Consider the following 20,879-nt stretch of genomic DNA (forward strand, 5'->3'; position numbering starts at 1 on the left):
CACTTAGGGATACCATTACCTACAGAAAATTTTCAGGAAAACAAACTTATGATAGTCTATATAGCCTTAGATCTGTTTCATGTAAAGAGGAATTCTAACCAGTGCAGATGTCTTGCGCTGGTTCTATATATGGGGATGAATTTGAATAACTCCAAATCCCTTCAGACTTTAGACCTCTGCACATGTTCCACTGAAATCAACCCCAAGATGATCCCAAGATGATTAGACTACACATACATTGTTTCTTAAAGAAGAATTCTGAAACAAGATGGTTAAATAAATATTGGTTGAAATAAATACATTCTGAAAGGGTGTAATAATTGCTGTACTGGGCGGAGAAAGGATCTTGCTCAGCAAGTACTGAGATCTCTTCCTGAGATCCTAGAGAGTCACTGCCAGTCAGAGTAAACAACACTGACTGGGACAGAGGGACCTGGTAACAGTCAGCTATTCATTTATGTAATTTGAAGCTTGTCTGTCCATATCAAATTCATACTCCCAATCTAAATGCTGATCTGATGTGTATTCAAAGCTCTGGATTGCTAAAACAGCACGTGGGATTTCTTACCAGTACTTTTCTCCCAGACTTTGTAAAAAAGGCAAATATTGTATGGAAAATGTTCTCCTTTTCTTGAGGAATGACACATGGGGTTGGGTTTCTCTGAAACGAGCAGTTTCCTTTGTCCTGGGCAACCTGAAGGCAGAAGAAAGACTATGACACAAACTCATCATCTTGGTGATACTTTTATATTCTGCACATGTCCCCCAAGACATACTTCCCCCATATGGCCAAAGAGACAAAATCAACTTGCATGTCTTTTCTACGCAGTAAAAAAAACATGTCTCCTGCTGAAACACTCCCACACTATTTTCAAGTAGAATTCAAAATGCCTGAAATTAAAACCATGCATAGCTTAAGTCCGGGGCAGGGTAGACTTTCAGGAAATATGTTCTCATGCAGATCATCGTCAAATATGGCCTACTCCAAGCATCAGCCTTGCTGAGAGATGATGGACACAACATAGGACAGAGGGGTCCCTATTATGGAGCAAGTCAACACTGTTGTGTTGTTTTAGGAGTTCCTTTAAGACCATTTTGTCCAAGTGAACCATTAGTGTATCTTTATTAGGATATGCCTGTCATGGTGATTTATGTGTTTATTACATCGATTATGGTGTACACCACTTATCACTTGTTTTCAATTGTAGTTGTGTTACAAGGTGATACAAACCAACAAGAGGCAAAATTAACAATTTTGACTCTTTTTCCAGCTGCAGGGGGAGCATGCAGGATGATACCTATTATACTACCCCACAATAAGTAATGCTGGCAGATATGTTATATTACCGAGGAAGACATAGTGAAATACTTGATTACCATGGAAGGTGTTCTATTGGCTGTACGAGAATCCCAAGGGTGCCAACTGACAGAGAATTGCTAATACCTTTGATTGGTCATGAGTAATTCCTTGGAGTGCTGTATAACTGAATTAAAACACATTTTGTCCTTCTCCATGTGCTTCAACCAGGGGTTCTTTAATGTGAAATTGAACCACTTGCCAACACACCAAGAGATTTCTGGGAGAATCCATAAGGACTTGCTTTTGGATTCATTAACATACATCTACATAGGAACCATCTTAGCACTCAAGATTAAGAAGTGAACAGAATTATTTGTTACTTGTGTGATAACTAGTTTTCTAATGTATGACTTTGTATATTTGTAATTTGTGTTGTTTGTGGACAGTGCACTTTTCACTGAGCACTTATTTAAAATAGCACTTTGCACTTTACTCTAGTTGTTTATGATTCACTGCCATAGGGATAGGGTCATTTTCTAATTTGTTATTGCTACACTGTACCCTACCTGTTGAATTCATTTCTGCTTATAACTGCAGCCAGACATCTCAACCATTAATACATCAGATGGAGTTAAGTTATATAAAAATCCATGGCACTGGCATTTAAGGAACTGACTTAACACTGGGATATAAATTTGTAAAACCATTTTTAATGTCTCACAGTTGGCATTGTTGGAATGTGTAAGAGTGTGGGTGGCCATCCTTCATCTAGGATTAGAAGCTCTCAGCCCAAGCTGCTTCAGGATGAAGCTTCATGGAAACAGAAATACAGAAATAGATGAAAGAATCTAAGCAAAGAGTCTGCCAGCAGTAGGGACACTGTTCATAAGAATCCATGGTTTACTGAATGGCATTGTCCTGAGGAATGAAAAAGGCAAACTATAGTTGCTGATCATATTTACAGTGGACTAGAAATGTACATTCTTCATGTAGTTCACAGGGATCTGTTTCTGCAAATGTAGGCAAATGGGTCTCCTCTAAGGGAGGTGAGAGATCCATGTAACACAAACTCATACATATAACCCATGATTAACTTAAATCTTTGCATATTCACCATGACACTGCATTCGCTGAAAAGATTCCACCCCTTAAACAACTGATGCCTTAGACCCAGAACTTCAGACCCAGTCATGCTGTTCTTAGTATTTAATATATAGTAATATGTTGATAATTCTGGCCCATTGCCCATGTGAAAGTAGTTCATATCCATCTGCTCCTTTTGTAAACGGAACGCACAGGGCAAGCAAATTCTATCTCATAAACAGACTGTTTCCATTAAACAGCCTTTCAGCTTATTTTTCATGTAATACCAAAGTGTGCAAGAGATTTTGGGATGGCAGGTATTCCGATAGTGTTTTGTTTCCACCATGAACCCCACCGCTTCTCAGAGGCAGGATGTAACCAGTCAAGTAAAAAAAATGCGTATTACTTCACTCATAAAGAATGCAGTGATTGCAATATACAAAAGGATTTCCCAAAGGATTTCTATAATAGATGATGTATAGTTGAGTAACTGTATGGAGCGGAAGAGAAGGAGAAAGTGGCAGTGAATTTTAGTCTGATCAGACTGTGTCATCATTAGACACACACAGGAGCCATGCATTTTTGGGGAGGACAGTTGTTTCTGGAAAGCAGCAACATAAATCCGTAAGATGATGATATCCAGCCCAACTGTTTTGTTCTGACGTATGGGGCTTGGCTTTTTTTAAGTGGAATTATCATTTGCAGTCTCTCTAAAACTTATTTGACGTCACACTAATGGTATTTTAGTTATCGCATGCTGGAGAACCACATTCCAAAAGGGACAAGAGATCCAAAAAGACCTTTCTGTGCAGTTTCTCCTATTGCACTGTTTTAGTGTCATGAGTTGCCACAAAACCTTTTGAATAAGTGGTGCCTAAAAATATAGAATCAACAAATCTCAATTTTACAGTCATGACCAAGATGGCCAATGTGGGATGGTGGCAGCTTCAGAGCATTTAAGTATTCTGGTATTCTTTTGCAATACGGCCACTTTGTGCAAATAAAGAATTATGTTCAGGTTTGGCAGAAAACACGGGGTGTTTTCACTGCTTTTTTACTCTCTCTCTTATTCTTTTATTTTATTTTATTTTATTTTATGATTTTACATTTTATGTTTTCATTACTACTGATTGTTTCCTGATTGCTTACTAGACCTATATGACAATCATTAAGTGCTGTACCTTATGATTCTTGACAAATGTATTTTTCTTTTATGTACACTGAGAGCATATGCACCGGAGACAAATTCCTTGTGTGTCCAATCACACTTGGCCAATAAAGATTCTATTCTATTCTATTCTATTCTTGATGTTCATGCAGCAGAAAAGGCAAATGTGCACTCTGGTCAACATTCATACAGCTGACTCACCAGAAGAAGGTTTCATGTGAAAAGTCAGAGATATGAACACTCAAAAATCCCACTCGGCTGCAGGCAAAGGACTCCTCCATTAACTTTGAAGGAAGGTCCTGAATTTGTTTTGGTTAAGGCAAAGATGTTCAACCCAGTGAAATGTGAACTTTTGTTGGCCATAAAAGCAGGTGACTTTATTTAGGACTTTGGATTCTGATTAAACATCACATTGTATCATAGTTTGGTACTAACCTCAATCAAAGGCATAGCTCCAAGGGGGCGGGGGGGGGGCGCATGATGCATTGGGCTCACACCCCTGTGGGGATGTGGTAAGGGCGTTCCAGGGGCATTGCAGGGACGTTCCGGGGCATTCCGGGGTGGAACATGGGAGGAGAATGCACCGGTGCACTGAGTGCTTTTCCCCCTTGCTATGCCTCTGACCTCAATCCTGTTTAAGTTTTCAAACAAAACCTGGTTCAAAGCCAACTGGGTACTTTCATTTTCCATTTGCACTCCCATTTCTACAATGCAGCAGGGTCTGTAAGCTGTCAGTTCAGACCTCATGCCAAGTTATCATGAACAATAGTTAGCAAACCTATTTCGAACCATGACTTTGGTTTACAAACTGACTGCAAACCATGGTTAGCAGGTTTAGACAGTCAGAACAACCAGCCATAGTTGAATTTCCTAGAGAACGAATTTCTATAGACTGAGCTGATTTTTACTTTCTGATGGGTCACTTCTGAATGTTACAAATTCAACACAGAAGGCCAAAAAAAGTCATTAGATGTCCTAGTTATTATAGTTTCTCTTTTTAACACACAGGGAAATCACTACTGTAAATTATTTTTATTTCACACCCCTTTTCATTTTCCATGATTTTCAACAATGCCTCCTTTAACAAAGCCCTTCATGCATTAAGACCATTTTCTCTGCATGCAGAATTGTCACACACATTTGTGTACAGTTGTTCTCTTGTTATTTCTGTACAGTTTTCAAGTTATTTCCAACCCCAGCCTCATAGAGCAAGCTGGAATTGTCAATTACAGTCCTTTTGAATTACAAATGAAAGCTATTGGAGAGACACCCTTCTGTGATGAATATAGATCAGCTGATACTGTTTGTGCCTGAAACAGATGTCTCCTTCAGAAGTCCCAGGGTACGATGACCTTGGTGACTTGTTAAATGTTTCATCTTTGAACTGTAATCAAAGAGAGCTTTTTTTAAAAAAAAACTCTCTTAAAATTATACGTCCAGGATAGAAACAAGCAAACTGAACAACATGCATTAACTCTCCCTTTTCCATCAAGGTTCAAAATATTTTCATAGTAGGCTTGTACGAAATAAAGTAGATGTACAAGCCACTTAAGGTTTCCCCAAGAAACAATAACAACTTCAAACAAGCAAATGAAGGATGCTTTGCCCCTGACAAGTTACACCAAATTAATGTGACCACCACTCCTCCTTTCTGTTGCTTTCAATTATTTGTGAAATACGACCTCACACTTCTCACCTATGGAAAGTTCAGGACATATTCCTCCTGCAGTTTGGCCCTTGATGACTGATTATATTGGCCATCATGCGGCTAGTTCTGTCGCTTCCCCTCTCATTGATCAGCTCAGCAGAAGGTATCAAAAGCCTCGCCCTTCTTTTTAATATATATATATATATATTTATCTCTTTTTAAAATATATTTTTATTTCCAGAAAACAGGTGCCATTGTGGCATGAAGGTGTGAAGTATTCCCAAGGAAAAGGTAAGAACTGCAGCATATATAACATCTTAAACATTCTTTGACAAATCTTGGAAACTTTTAAAGATTTGACCTTTGCAGAAAAAATTCTGTCATAAGCCAGTGCTGTTCTGCACACACAAGACCCATCTGAACTGGCACAGCAACCAAGAATAGACATGATTAGTCCAGCTTGGCATGAAAACAAAGGCGTTCAGCCTTTGTGAGTAGGAAAGAGGGAGAGCACCCAATATATCAATGGTGTAAAGAAACGTTTATTTAATTTTAGTGCTCACAAAAAGGCTTAAGCCTACCGCTTAAACACCACCATACATGGCAACCAAAAAGAGAGTTTACACGTAACATTCCCATGCTCAAGGGCTCAACTGCTGAAACCCAAGACTGTGCTTACATTCTGCCTTTCTCTGGTGGCTAAGCAAAGGGTAATTTATGCATTGTAAAGATGCCAACTGCTACATGATATTAGGGTAAAGCTTCATGGAGGTTTCTTCCAAACAGCTGTTACACAATGGAAGCAGAACAGCCTCAACTACTTGAGGCTCACCACCAAGTTGAATTGCAGCCCCACCAGCCATGTGGAGTTGCCGCCTATCAAGGGCTGGATAAATCCGCTACTTGTCTCGGGCTGCAAAACCTGGAAGGCGGAGGAGGCCCTCGAGCATCTGTATCACATAAATCATTGACACCATCTGGCTTTGTGGGTACACAAAATGTACACCCTGAAGTACAGTCTCATCCCTCATACTCTTCTCCTTTAGCTTATGATTTTAGGATGTTCAACTGTTACCTTATGATAATGTAGTGGGAGGTACTGGCACCTGTAGATCTCTCAGAATTACAACTCATCTCGAGATTACAATTTCAATTATCCTGGAGAAAATGGCTCCTTTGGAGGGTATACATTATGATATGAGGCCCCACTCAGGTCCCTCTCCAAACCCCACCTTGCAAATCTCCAGGAATTCCCCAGCCTGGAGCTGACAACCCTATGATATAGACCTTACACATTATGGACAGCTAGAATGGCACACACTCCATCAAGAGTCTTGCCCCAGATGAAGGTTTCTCTTCAGAGTTACTTCATACAGAATCAAGAGAAGATGATTGCCAGGTAAAACATTTGGGCTGAGCACTCTCCGCTGATGCAGATACTGATCATCTGGGCATGGCCAGAGGAACCAGCCAAAGCCAAGAACTTAAGGGCTCCTAGCCCCTGGCTGTTAATCCATGAATCACAGCCTGTGGATCAACCTGGTGGACATCAGTACAGGATGTCTTTTTTGTTTACTTGTTTTATAATGTGTTATACAACTGTATTGTCGAAGGCTTCACGGCCGGAATCACTGGGGTGCTGTGTGGCTTCCGGGCTGTATGGCCGTGTTCTAGCAGCATTCTCTCCTGACGTTTCGCCTGCATCTGTGGCTGGCATCTTCAGAGGATCAGAGGATCTGTGGCTGGCATCTTCAGAGGATTCAGATCCTCTGAAGATGCCAGCCACAGATGCAGGCGAAACGTCAGGAGAGAATGCTGCTAGAACACGGCCATACAGCCCGGAAACCACACAGCACCCCACTGTTATACAACTGTTCAGAAGTATATTTTTGTCAGCTGCTTTGGGTCCTCATTAGGAAGAAAAGCAGGGCAGCTATACGCTAAATAAATAAATGGCAGCATATTGTTCAACACAAAGTTCCCAAAGAGTTTTATTTATTTATTTAGGGAATTTATATTAAACAATGCCACAAAACAAGAAAAGCATAAAACATAAACATAAAAACAATACCATAGAACAAAAATATCAAGGATTGCTACTAAAGGCAAACCGACAAGAACAAGCCATACACATAAATGTTATATTCTTATGTTCTTAAAAACTGCATAAAACAGCCACTCAGCAGCTCAAAAATTCCCATGAACAGTTCTTGAGCATGGAAGAGCCCATGCAGCAGCGAAAGAAACCAACAACTCTTAGTTAAAAACTTGGGCAAAAGAAATGTTTTGGTCTGATGCTTAAAGGACAGTAAGGCAGGCAAGCAGTAAGGGGGCGAGCATTTCCCAGATGAGATGCCACCTCTGAAAACTGCTCTTTTTCTAGCTGCCACCCACCTCATTTCTACACAGAGTAATTACAATCAGGCATTCAAGTCACTGCCCTGCCCTGCCCTACCCTGGTCATTATTTATTCCTTCACTATTTTTTTTTAAAGGCACAGTCACTGAGTCTCAAGTGGAGAATATCATATAGATTGGCAATTTGGCAAGAATAATCTCAGGATACTATTGGAAATGTTTATAAATCTGTGGGAGAAAGATGGAGGAACTGTCTCAGGGGCAATTTGGAAGACAGAAGCAGCTGGCCTGGGAACTACATATAGAAGCCTTTTGCCACAATAGCATGCAGGAAATATCTAGACAAATTTTTATTGGGATTACCATTTTTTTCAATCAATCAATACCTTTTATTGGCACAAGTTAAATACTCTACGTAAAGAACAAAATATAAAGTTTGCGACAAATATATTAAACTTAGAATTGATATAGATCATTTTAAAAGCTCATAAAACAGTGTCCAGATTGGGGAGTATAATCATCCTTCGCTTTATGACTGACGCTAAAAACTTAGCTACGACTAAAGTGACATCTGAGTCCTGGTCAGACATCAAAAAGTGGAAGAGTTTGATTCTGCTTGAATTTTCTTTGGTAACAATTATAGGTCATTAATCTCTTCCTTAATTCATCATAAAGGTGACAGTCCAGGAGAATGGGCCTCACTGAATCAGGATTTTTTTCTCCGTGTGACTGAGAAATTGTCAAAAACTAAATAATTTACCAAAAGCAAATCAATACTTGTATTAACATTTCTATGAAACTGCAAAACAGTAAAGACTGGGTAGAAGAAACTTGTTGATGACATAGAGAGGAATAGTTCAGGGATAGTTCAGGGACAGAGGTGGAGATATTCCATCTTATAAGGCTTCCTGACTATTGTGTTCATCACTCCTAAAAAGCCACAGCAGGGGATCTTGATAGTCACTAAGAACAAAGTTATACTTTTCTTGCCAGAGGAAGAGAGTCCTTTAAACGAGGAGGAAATTACCACAGGCAAATGAATCCATGTTCCTTTTGCAAACATAAGACTTGATGCTATCCTTCCACCAAAACACTGGTTCAGTTATATATAGTCAGCACTTTCCTTATGAATGATTTCCTTAGAACTGTGTCATGTTGCAATATATCTCTCATCCTAACTGGTTTGATTTTAAAAGCTATTACAAGAAAATTTCTTATTTATTAGTCCACCTATTTCAAATTCTATTTATGTCATTTAAAAAGGCTAATTCATCATTTCTAATTTCCTTTCCAACTATTCTGGGAAAAGTTAGAGCTACACCAATAACAGAATGGGGAAATTATCTCACTTTTCACAATCCCCCTCAGGAAAATGATAGTGACCTTTGCTTTCTTACTCATTTAAGAAAGAAAATCTTTAAAGAAGGAATTCCCTAGGCAGGAAACTTACAAAAAGACATCTTCCCTGTGTTGCTGTAGTTCTTCTGACAGTCATGATATCCTATCAAACCTTCTGTTTCCCTACAATGCATGACGCAGGATAAACCCACTCATGTAGCTTACTGAACAACATTTTCCTACATATTGTTGAAGGCTTTCACAGCCGGAATCACTGGGGTGTTGTGTGGTTCCCAGGCTGTATGGCCATGTTCTAGTAGCATTTTTTCCTGAGGTTTCGCCTGCATCTGTGGCTGGCATTTTCCTAGATATTTATAATTCAAATCTCTCCCAACGCTTATGCCACTTACTTGCTTTCACCAAAGCTTCTTGTCATTCTCACCTGTCCATAGCTGACATAGTAGCACATGGACATCTTTATAGGTTTGGGCTTGGGAATTTTTTATGCTTTCTCCTGTTCTCGCCACCTATCACTTTCTGCTCTGTCTTCCTACTACACGCAAAAGCCACTGCAGCCAAAGAACACAAGAAATGTCCTGCTGGATCAGAGCAAATATCAGCACTTCTCTTGACTGCCACAAGGGCCAATTAGATACTTAACGGAAGCCTGCAAACAGGAAAGGAAGGAGATGGCTTTCCATGCTATTGTCACCAGCAATTCATATTTAGAAGGAGTTGCAACTGAAGTTGAAGGATCCCTCTAGTTATCATGTCTAAGGGTTGCTGATAGACCTATCCACCATGAATCCCATTCCTGAGACCAGAGGGCCACCCACCCCACTGAGGACAAGGTCAACCAGACTGTTTAACAGTGATCTAAAACCGATTCCACAATCATTCAGCAAAATTTGGATCAGGAATAAGTGACATGGGAGAGAAGGTGGAATGGTATTGCCCAATGTCATCAGATTTCAGAAGCTAAGGAGGGTCAGTTCTTGGAGGGCCAGTCCATGAAGAAAGACTCTGAAGAGGAAGGCAATGACAAATCACCTCTGCTCCTTACTTCGTGGAAGTCCCTTGCTAGGGTCACCACAAGCCACTTGCAACATAACATCACTCACACAGATATATAATTGTGCGATCTAAAGGGAGGGGGATGAAGCCATACTGGAAGTGGTGGAAGGGTTGCGCCTGCACCTGTGCCACCAGCGCCATGCAAACTGGCACAGATGCTGGCACTGAGGGATTTATCTCAGTGGCCAGCCGCCGTAGTGCGCAAAACCAGAAGCTGGCCCTTGCAAATGCCTGCACCAGCATGGAATGGGGGCATTCCAGGGATGTTCCTGGAAGAGGAGACAACTTTAGCTGGCTCCCCCAGGACTTTCAGCCCAGGTATGCCCCCCAGGCACAGATCTACGCCACCAAAAGGGATGGAGTAAATCATTTTCCACTATGGGCTTTCCCAGGGGAGAAAGGAGTTTCTCATTTTCCCCCAGTGCCCGTGCTGTCGATTGCCTCTTTGGAGGTAGAGTGGCAGTGCCATCCCCAGCTGCCACTCTATTTCCCCCCACTTTGGATTAGGCTATAAATAATATAAATGATATATTCACTACTAATATGCCACTTACAGCCCAACAAAAGTCCACTAATGCCATTATGATATTTATTTCAAAATATTATACAGCACTTCTCCATAACTAAAGGCAGTTTATATACATTAAAGATAATAGATTAGACCGGAATATACCTCCCCTCCAAAAAAATGACAAATCAAACAGGACATCCTTTCTGAATATAGACAGAACAACTGAAATATCTACTGTAAAACACAGCAGGAATGTACTAAGTGTTCATACCGAATAGGACTCCCTACATAGTTTCTGAAGTCTCATCAGAGGGGGTGTCCTGGGCCCTTCTCCCAGACAGATATTCCACTTAGCTTGAGACAGGAGGAGACACAGTAACAGCATCTCAGAGCTCCTGAAATGTGGCAAACTCCTGAAGAAGCTACTGGGAAGTTCTAAAGAAGTGATCATCCAAACATTGCTTGGAAATAGAACACAATGGAATACTAAAATAAATTGCAAGTTGGTGTAACTGGAAATACAAATCCATTCTGCTGAGAAATCTGGGGGTTTTGAAGTATGGTTCCAAATGCCATAGAAATAAACTAAATGCTGCCATGATGCCAAATTTATCCTCCGAGCTAACTTCAAGTGTCACGTACACTGTGAAGATCAGGAGCAGAGGTGTAGCTACTAGGGGAGCTGGGGGATGTTTGTTGCACTGGGCACATGCCTAGGGGGGAGGGGGCGCAAAAAATTCAGGTTCGTTTGTATTTTTTTGTATTTTTAGTGGGGGTTTTTTTCAGTTTTTGGCCTGCAGGAAGCGCAGTTTTTAGGCTAGCAGAACCAAATTTCAGGGATTTTTCAGGAGACTTTCCTGATGATACCACCCAAGTTAGGTGAGGTTTGGTTCAGGGGGTCCAAAGGTATGGACTCCCAAAGGGGGTGTCCCCATCCCCCATTGTTTCCAATGGGAGCAAATAGGAGATGGGGGCTACACCTTTGAGTGTCCATAACTTTGGACCCCCTGAACCAAACTTCGCCAAACCTGGGTGGTATCATCAGGAGAGACTCCTAAAGATACCCTGAAATTTTGGTGCTGCTAGCTTAACAATTGCACCCCTGACAGCAGGCACCCCCCAAATTTCCCCAGATTCTCCTTTTAAATCCACCCCCTTTGGCATGGACTTAAAGGGAGAATGTGAGGTCCCCAATTTAAACATTGAAAGTGATGCTGTTTCAGGGTGGGGGAGAATCCCAGATTCTCCCTTTAAGGTGGATTTAAAAAGAGAATCTGGGCTCCCTAGCTTAAACACCATTGAAAGTGATACTGTTTGGGAGTGGATTCCAGCATCACAGCGGCTGCACTTGTGCGGGGCCCCCACAAAATTCATTTTGCACTGGGCTCCATTTTCCCTAGCTACACCTCTGATCAGGAGTGTAACCAGCTGTCACAATGACAATGACTTTCAAAAATGCTAGTGCTAAAATTTTTAATAAAAACTTATTATTTAAAAAATGTTACTGCTGAGTATTTACGTGTAGTTACAAACTCTTGCTGTGTGGCTATTTTCAGAGCCAAGTTCAAAACTTCAAAGGAACAGAATAGAACAAAATTTTAGAACTGGCTGCCAAAAAAACCCCAAGGGAAATTTTCTATATGAGTTGTGGATGGTAAGCTATGCTTCTAGTTGTCTCAACAAGAGCAACAAAAAGACAGATCCCGAGTCAGTGGAAAGGCTCTAGCCCAGATCTACCTGGATGTGGTTGCTAAAATTTGGCTTATTGTGCCTTCTGTTAAAAATACCATCATCCAGTGACACAACATAATTGGCATGTAGGAAAGCCCTTGACAATGAAACAATATGGGAGGTCCAAACTGCCAGGTGGGGGGGTGGGGGGAGAGGAGTGGCTCCTGGAACTGGTACGGGGTTATGCCGGCACATTTGCCACCCCACCAGCATAAGTGGGGAGGGCAAACAGGGCAGCAGGTGGTCATACAGCTCGAAGGTGACCAACTCTGAAGAGCCTGCCGCCTGCAGAGTCACGCCGGACTAAAGGTGGATGCTGGGGCTTGGTCAGAGGCATTCTTAGTGGTGGAACCAACTCTGGTTGGCTTCTGATGGCTTTCATCCTGAAAACACCCCTGGTGTAGCGCTCAGACTCATGCCATGATAACACTTGGCATAAGTTTGTCTCCCCAATGGAGCTGTATGGATGGAAGAAGGGATTTTTCCCCCATTTCTTGCTGCCACCTTGAACTCCATTGGAGGCTACAGCACACCATGTTTACCATAACATCCCTAGTCACTGCCAATATCCCCCCACCCCCAATGTGGATTTGGTTGTTAAACTGTTTCTACAAAGATATTTAGCTCCACTTGGACTTCTTAAGTGCAGCACTGTATTGCAGAACATCTGATGACATCTTCCTTTACTCATGCTGTTTCCATAGTTCCTCATACTTTGTTATCTTTCCCAAACATGGTTTGGTACAATCTTTTAGTGTGAGGAGGGAGGGAGACTTATGTCAAAGCACCTTTGAATATTATGTGGACAGGAAGAGGCGCATTTGTTCATTCCCTCCTGCCACTACTGGAGGTCTTTTTTCCAGGCTTTTACAAAAGAATAGTTATATCATTGAAGTATTATAATATCATAAAGATCTATTGTATTAGTTCCCGTTTCTTTTTGTCTGCAGCCCTTTTGGTAGTGGAGTTATAAGACAAAATGAAATGGCTGCACATTCCTCCTTTGAACTCTACAACCAAGAGGGTTGTAGACTTACATTTAACAAAATGAAAGCAGAGGACATTGTTTCAAGAGACTGGATTTAAAAAAAACAGCCTGAAAAAATCTGGCGGTGGTGGAATAGCAACAGCGGAGGGCTGGGAAAAGAAAGTATGCAAAAAAACCCTTCCATATAGATTCTTTGTTGGAGGTGTCAATATCTCTGCTTTGCAGCAGCAAGCGCTACACAAAGAATTATGTCTATAGGGCAAGCAACCCTAGAATTACAATAGAATTACTATAAAAATTAAATGTCAATTCTACATAATGATAACTGGGAACCTCTCTGGGTTCTTTCAAATCTGTATTAGTTCCTTGAAGTTTTTGGACTTTGTTTTAGATTGATTATATGATCATTTGCCACAAGTGGGCCTCTTTTTGTAACTGTGCGTATTAGACTGCCTGTTCAATAATCCATCAACCTCTTTCTAGCTTGGCCTTCGCATCCACAACTACAGTTAACTACAATCTCAAATATTCACACAGACAGAAACATTTGCTTTTCCTTTCAAGGGTTTCCATCAGAGAGACGCAGCCACTGAGCATGTGCCAAATAGTGCAACTTCAGTACTTTTAGGCCGGCACTGGCCTAAAAGAAAAGGCTCTGTGTTTTTAGTCCAACTTACAAAGCAAATGAAAGCAAATGTTTGCTGACCCAGACATTGCTCATAATGCCAGAGTGAGTCGCTTTCTTTGAAATTCTTAACATCCACATCACTCTAGTCTGGGAGTTCTGTTTAGATGCTAGTAATCAAACTCTTGGGAAGCAACCAACTTGGCAATGCTGCAAAGCCAAATCCCCTCAACAGCTAGGCTGGAAATCATTCAGCTGCCCTACTTACACTCAACTTATGTTTTGTCATTCAGCCCTCATGACAACATCGATCCTTTCTGAAGACAAAAAAAGCAAAAGAAGATATCCTGATCATCCAATTCATAGTGTGCCAAAGTGGTACCTCCAGCAATCCTCAGGATAGATAACTACTGCAGCAGTCTCATTTCTCCAAGCATAGGAACAGCAGGCATAGTATGGTTCTAAGGAGGACAGCAAGCGGTGAGCTGAAATAGTGTGGTTCTAAGGAGGACAGCGAGTGGTGAGCTGAAATAGTGTGGTTCTAAGGAGGACAGCAAGCGGTGAGCTGAAATAGTGTGGTTCTAAGGAGGACAGAAGTGGTGTTTGGAAGGCAGTGGTTCTAAGGAGGACAGCAAGCGGTGAGCTGAAATAGTGTGGTTCTAAGGAGGACAGCGAGTGGTGAGCTGAAATAGTGTGGTTCTAAGGAGGACAGCAAGCGGTGAGCTGAAATAGTGTGGTTCTAAGGAGGACAGCAAGCGGTGAGCTGAAATAGTGTGGTTCTAAAGAGGACAGCAAGCGGTGAGCTGAAATAGTGTGGTTCTAGGGAGGACAGCAAGCGGTGAGCTGAAATAGTGTGGTTCTAAGGAGGACAGAAAGCAGTTGACAAGCAGATTAGTGAGACCTGGTGGGGAGGAAGCCCAGAGGCAGGGAGTGCCATGGTTAGCATTTCAAACTAGGATCAGGAACATCCAGATTCATATTCTCAAGCCTTGATGCTTGTTGGGTGACCTCCCCACCTCCCCTGCACTGCCTAACCCATCTCTAGGGTTGCCAACTTTCAGGCAAGGGATAGAGATCTCATGGAACAGATCTCCATACTGCAGAAATTGCTTATTTCTTTGTTCGTTTGTTTAAAACATTTTTTCCACCTGGAGAAAATGGCTGTGTCAGGAGGTGAATTTTATGACATCATAGCCTACCAAAGTCCCCCTGCTCCCTAAGCCCCACTCTCCCAGGCTCCACCCTCAAATCTCCAGGTATTTTTGAACCGGGTTACCAACCTTATGCATCTCACAGGTTTTAAGTGAAAAGGGAGGAGGGGAGAATGATGTGCATCACCCTGACTGGGGGGGGGGGGGTATGAAGGGGGAATGCAAAAAACACCCCTGGTTCTGCAAAAAAATGGCTCAATTATACCCTATGGGAAATGTTTCCTAGACTCAGAGGGGCTTTTTAAAAAAAAGATACAGGCACCACATTTTCAGCATAGCTTCTGGTAACTCTTCTGAGAGGAATCCCCAAGTATGATAAAGATTGGGTCAGTCCCCCATTCATAGTGTTTTCTCCACAACTGAAGTCCCTTTTTGAGGAAAGAAATCTGAACGCCACCATAACAACAGAATTACAACTGCACAAATTGCTCTGTGAAAATCATCATCATCTAGAAAGGCCTGACTATGGCACAACGGTCATCCCAGAACTCTGTACTACATCACCAAATTCCAATTAAAGATTAGGTTGTTTATATGAATCTTTCAGAACTGCTAATGAGCACTTGCCAAGGAATAAAGAAGATTTCCAGCTGCTGTGTAGCAAAAGGTTGAGCCAGTTCAGAGAAGCACGTTTGGTCCTGAGTCTCAGTTGATGGGAACTCATTTTGTCTCCTAGCCTATGACCCAGACATAATCCACCTCCTCTATTGTACATTCTTAAAACATGGGAATATTAAAAGACAGCCCTTAAAACAACATTTCTCGCAGTGACTTTTGACCCATTTTTCTCAAGATCACTCTGATATTTGTTTACAGAAAGTGCATCTTTGAATAAAAAGAGGAAGTGACATTCCCAAACACTGAGTGAGGTGAGAAGTTTGGGAATACTGATGAATAAGAAGAAGAGTTGGTTTTTATATCCTGCTTTTCTCAACCTTGAAGCAACTTAAAATCACTTTCCCTTCCTTCCCCCACAACAGGCAACTTGTGAAGTAGGTGAGGCAGAGAGACTGCTGAGAGGACCGTGACTGGTCCAAGGTCATCCAGCAGGCTTCATGTGTAGGAGTGGGAAATTAAAACTAGGTGGAGATTCAAACCTGGTTCTCCAGATTAGAGTTTGCCACTCTTAACCACTACACCAGGAGCTCCAACATAAGGGCTTCTTACTTTTCCACAGTGGCAAGTGAAGGAGTGGGGCTGCAGTTTCCATGATGCCCATTCCTGAGGCCCCAGCATTAAGTTCAGGTGAACAAATGAATGAATCTATTTGTGTACAGCCAAAGACCTTCACAAAGTGACACCCAATTTGACAAAATTACAAAAAATAAAATGCAGTATAAACATCAAGCATTTCCCAATACACATGTGGAGATGGACAAGAATGTGTGAAATTTGTATTTAATCAAGGAAGATTAATTCACAAACCAAAGATTTGATGAATCAAAATGGAAGCTTCTCTGTGTAAGAGACTAGCAGGCCTGCATGTTACCAGCTTGCTAGTGAAGATGCAGGCAGGTACAGATACACATCTTTTGAGGTCTTGTAACTACAGGTTACTATATGACAGAAGCCATATAAATTTTATCACCTTGTTTTTGTGGGTTAGGACCAGCAATAGGGGATAGTTAAATCAATGTGATTAATTAAATAAGGAAAAAGTGTTTTTCTATTTATGTTGAATGAACAAAGAAATGATAATGAGTGATTCACATTTACTTGTATTTGATCATAATTCTATTGTATTAGAATCAGAAAGGAGAAGTTTTATGATCACTACAGTATATGTTAGCCTGCATGCTCCTAGAGGTATTTTCAAGCTCTCTCTTGGGAGCCAAAACCAAGAATAACAAGTTATTCTTGAAGACAACAAGCTAGCTTTATTGCTGCCCTTTGTATATGCACAGAGAGAGAGCACGCACTAACAGCATGCAGCGTTTGACGTAGAATAAGAGGCTATCTTCATGTGACCAGGAGACAGATTCTATCCAATTAGGTTTGAACATACATGCTTGTCGCACGTGAAAGAGGTATGGACTATACGTAACTTCTATGATGATGATTGTGTGACGTCTGTATTTTTGCGTCTATAAAAATTGGTCCCTTTGTATCAAGGGTGTGCCTCTTATCCTTAAGGGGACACCCTGGTCAGATACTTATGCTGTCCAGTACACTTATCTTCTGTTTCAAACTGCTTCTTGGGTGTCTTTCTAACTTAGTCTTAAACTAATTCAGCTGTGTAGGACCAGAGACGTGGTCCTGGCCCCACACATATATCATAAAATATTAACAGTAAAAAAGGTTCAGAAGCATATTGAAACCTCGGACAGTGATTTCAACAACTGATATTTTAAAAATCACAGTAGCTCTTATATTCTTAGCTGGCAGGGCAAACAATGACATTCTATGAGTGATGTTAGGGTCAGTGTCTGATAATAAAAGATTAATTTATCAGAATAAAAAAAAAAGGTATCGCCCAGCCAGCAGACCAGCTCTAAGCAAGTTCAGGTGATCATATGCAATTGGATGCTTGCATTTGAAACATTTAAATCCAATTGCTTAGTTCTATATGGCTTTTGCACCTTAGTATTGTAAACTACTAAGAGTGCAGTTACTTGGAAGTGAGTGCATCTGAAAGGTGGTTGGATGTGAGCAAGATGGAGTTCAACAAGGATAAGTGGAGAGTTCTACTGGATGGGGGATACACTTCTGGATAACAGAGTGCATGAACAAGATCTTGGCCTATGGGTGGGTGGACTGTAAGCTATGCATGAGCAACCCATGTGATGCAGCAGCAAAAAAAAAAGCTAATGCAGTCTGGAGTGTATTAACAGAGGTATAACACTCAAATTGCAAGGTGTCATAGTCCCGCTGTACACTGCATTGGTCAAGCTGCATCTAGAGTGCTGTGTATGGTTCTGGAGGCCTCACTTCAAAAAGGATGTAGACTGAATAGAGCAGCTGCAATGAGGGATCAGGAGCCTGGACGAAAGGCCTGTGAGGAAAGACTGACAGACTTGGGAATGTTAAGGCTGGAAACCTGACTGCTCTCTTTAAGTGTCTAAAATGCTGTCACTTAGAGGAGAGCAGGGAGCTGTTCTTGTTGGTAGCAGAGAACAGGTCTTACACTAAGGGGTTTAAATTACAGGCAGAAACGTACAGCTGCATGTTAGGAATTTTTTTAAAAAAATGTACAGTACAGTAGTTTAGCAGTGAAATCAGTGGTGAGCTCCCCCTTACTGGCAGTCTTCAAGTATCAGCTGGATGAACACTTCTCAGAGATGCTTTAGGCTGGTCCTGCATTGAGCAGGCAGTTGACTAGATGGCCTGTATGGTCCCTTCCAATTCCATGATTCTTACCTCCATTCTGCAACAATTTCCCCTTTCTGTTTATTGTATTTACTAAAACCTGCTTCCTATGTGTATGTGTACATCATTTCACTATTTAACTCCTCTAACACCTCTCAACCATATACGTGAACTGTCTCTACTTAAAAACACTGGCATGTACCATACTTGCCTGAAAAGAAGACAACCCTGAATTGAAGATGACCCCCTTAAAATTATTATCCATGCACAAAAATATTACTGGACATAACTGTAATTTGTATGCAACTTGTATGACCACCTCCTTTTTAATGGCATACCTGTGAGAGAATAAGTCTTGTATTTTAGAAAATACTGTAACCAACCACACAGTTCTTTCAATAGAACAGCATTTCCTTTTGTAGAAGATGGGATGTTTCTACCCTCCCACTTGAAATCCCCACTGTGTCTCCCATGTGCTCCCGAAGGTCCACTGACCCAAGTAAATTTCAGGATGCTCAGTATGCAGATAGTTGGATTTAGACCAGGGGTAGGGAACCTGCGGCTCTCCAGATGTTCAGGAACTACAATTCCCATCAGCCCCTACCAGCATGGCCAATTGGCCATGCTGGTAGGGGCTGATGGGAATTGTAGTTCCTGAACATCTGGAGAGCCGCAGGTTCCCTACCCCTGATTTAGACTGACAATCACTAGGCTTGGAGAAGAATTTGACATTAGGAGGCTGTATGGGAAGGGAGGGAGGGAGGGAGGGAGGGAGGGAGGGAGGGAGGGAGGGAGGGAGGAAGGAAGGAAGGAAGGAAGGAAGGAAGGAAGGAAGGAAGGAAGGAAGGAAGGAAGGAAGGAAGGAAGGAAGGAAGGAAGGAAGGAAGGAAGGAAGGAAGGAAGGAAGGAAGGAAGGAAGGAAGGAAGGAAGGAAGGAAGGAAGGAAGGAAGGAAGGAAGGAAGGAAGGAAGGAAGGAAGGAAGCTCAATGAGTTCAAAAATATACCTTTACACAATATCTTGGTCCTGTTTATATTCTTGGCAAGTCATAAGGAAAATGTTATCATTTAGTACACTAAAATGTGTGGTGAAGGGAACTGTTTGGGGTTTTTGTTATTTGAATGCACTATGAATACTATTTAGGCCAACATAAGCCTACACAAACGGCTTTCCCATTTATCAGTCACTGATTATCTACATGTTTTTTAACACCACTCTTTGGGGAAACTGCTTATAGCCGTGGTGGCGAACCTTTGGCACTCCAGATGTTGTGGACTACAATTCCCATCAGCCCCTGCCAGCATGGCCAATTGGCCATACTGGCAGGGGCTGATGGGAATTGTAGTCCATAACATCTGGAGTGCCAAAGGTTCGCCACCACTGGCTTATAGCATATCTACAAACAGTACAGATGAATAGCAGCTGGGGTTAATGCATTAAGAATAGCTGAACTATCATGGGAGCAGAATAGGGCCAATGTTCTCTCAAGGGAACACAGTGGGGGAAATTAAGACAGTATTATGTTCATCACTGACTAGGTGCCTGATTTGATTTGGAATAGCTACACACAAGACTCCCCTGCTACACAATAGATTTAAGCCAAAGGTCTACATTCTTCCGCTATCACTATAGTAAGTCACAATTTTCCTCCTAGGAATGACAGCTCTGTGGAGAAAACTCTTCTGTTACTTCCCACCTTCCAATTGCCACAGGCTACACTAAAAAGATTTGCAGCATAGCTTACCATCATCTGTTGAATATGAAACATTTCCGCTCCAGTAGCAGAGAGACGATTTGGAAATAAAATGTCGACAGAAGAACCAGGTAGTGTGCTTGGGCCAGCATTGTAGACCTTAAAAAGAAGTAGAAACAGGTGAGCAGGCCCAGGCTTTAGTGACTGGCATTTTATCTTGCATAAAAAGTACCCAGAATCAGGATTGCCTTCCCAGAATCAGTAATATTAAAAGGTACGAGAATGCAGAAGGAAAAAAAGGCACCACTCACACCATTAGGATGAAAAGAGGGGCTTACAAAGAGAAATTCATGAATTCGCACACTTTTATCTAACATTTGAGGCTGCATAGCTACACTTGTGCATACAACACAGAGAGAACAGGAATAGGGCCATTCTCTATAACAGCAGTGATGGTATTATCTACATTATATCAGCTGTTTAAATTTGAGCAAGGATTCAACTGAATCATTCAGTCCTGGAACCCATTTGCAACAATCACAGCTTAACCCTATGCATTAAATCCAGCACAAGAATCTTGTGATTTCTGCATAAGGATCCTCAAACTTCCCAGCGTTCGCCTTCCCCCAGCTGCTATTTCTGGTTCCAGGAAAGTTTATTCCCAGGGTTGTGAGATATGTGTGGAATAACAGCCAGTCAAGATTTTGTGCCCCCCCCCCCAACTAATCACAGCACTCAACCCTGGGACAAATAGAATTAAAAAATCACATAATTGAGACATAATTAATGCCTTTTTCTTCACCCTCAGTTAACCCTCACACCTTTGACAGTGAAGGACAGATTTATA

At 41.6% G+C, this 20,879-nt stretch overlaps 1 protein-coding gene across 2 annotated transcripts in view; it reads right to left on the reverse strand.

Moving 5' to 3' along the window:
- The window catches only part of ITGA9 (integrin subunit alpha 9), a 246,500-nt gene that overhangs the window by 29,820 nt on the left and 195,801 nt on the right, over positions 1-20,879 (reverse strand). For both annotated transcript variants that reach the window (XM_048511594.1, XM_048511595.1), the window contains exons 23-24: positions 20,084-20,191; positions 569-694 (exon numbers count right to left, since the gene is read on the reverse strand). In XM_048511594.1, the coding sequence (XP_048367551.1) occupies positions 569-694; positions 20,084-20,191 (234 nt within the window). The remainder of the gene's footprint in view (positions 1-568; positions 695-20,083; positions 20,192-20,879) is intronic.

Source organism: Sphaerodactylus townsendi, linkage group LG11 (genome assembly GCF_021028975.2).
Source record: "Sphaerodactylus townsendi isolate TG3544 linkage group LG11, MPM_Stown_v2.3, whole genome shotgun sequence".
Classification (NCBI taxonomy): Eukaryota; Metazoa; Chordata; class Lepidosauria; order Squamata; family Sphaerodactylidae; genus Sphaerodactylus; species Sphaerodactylus townsendi.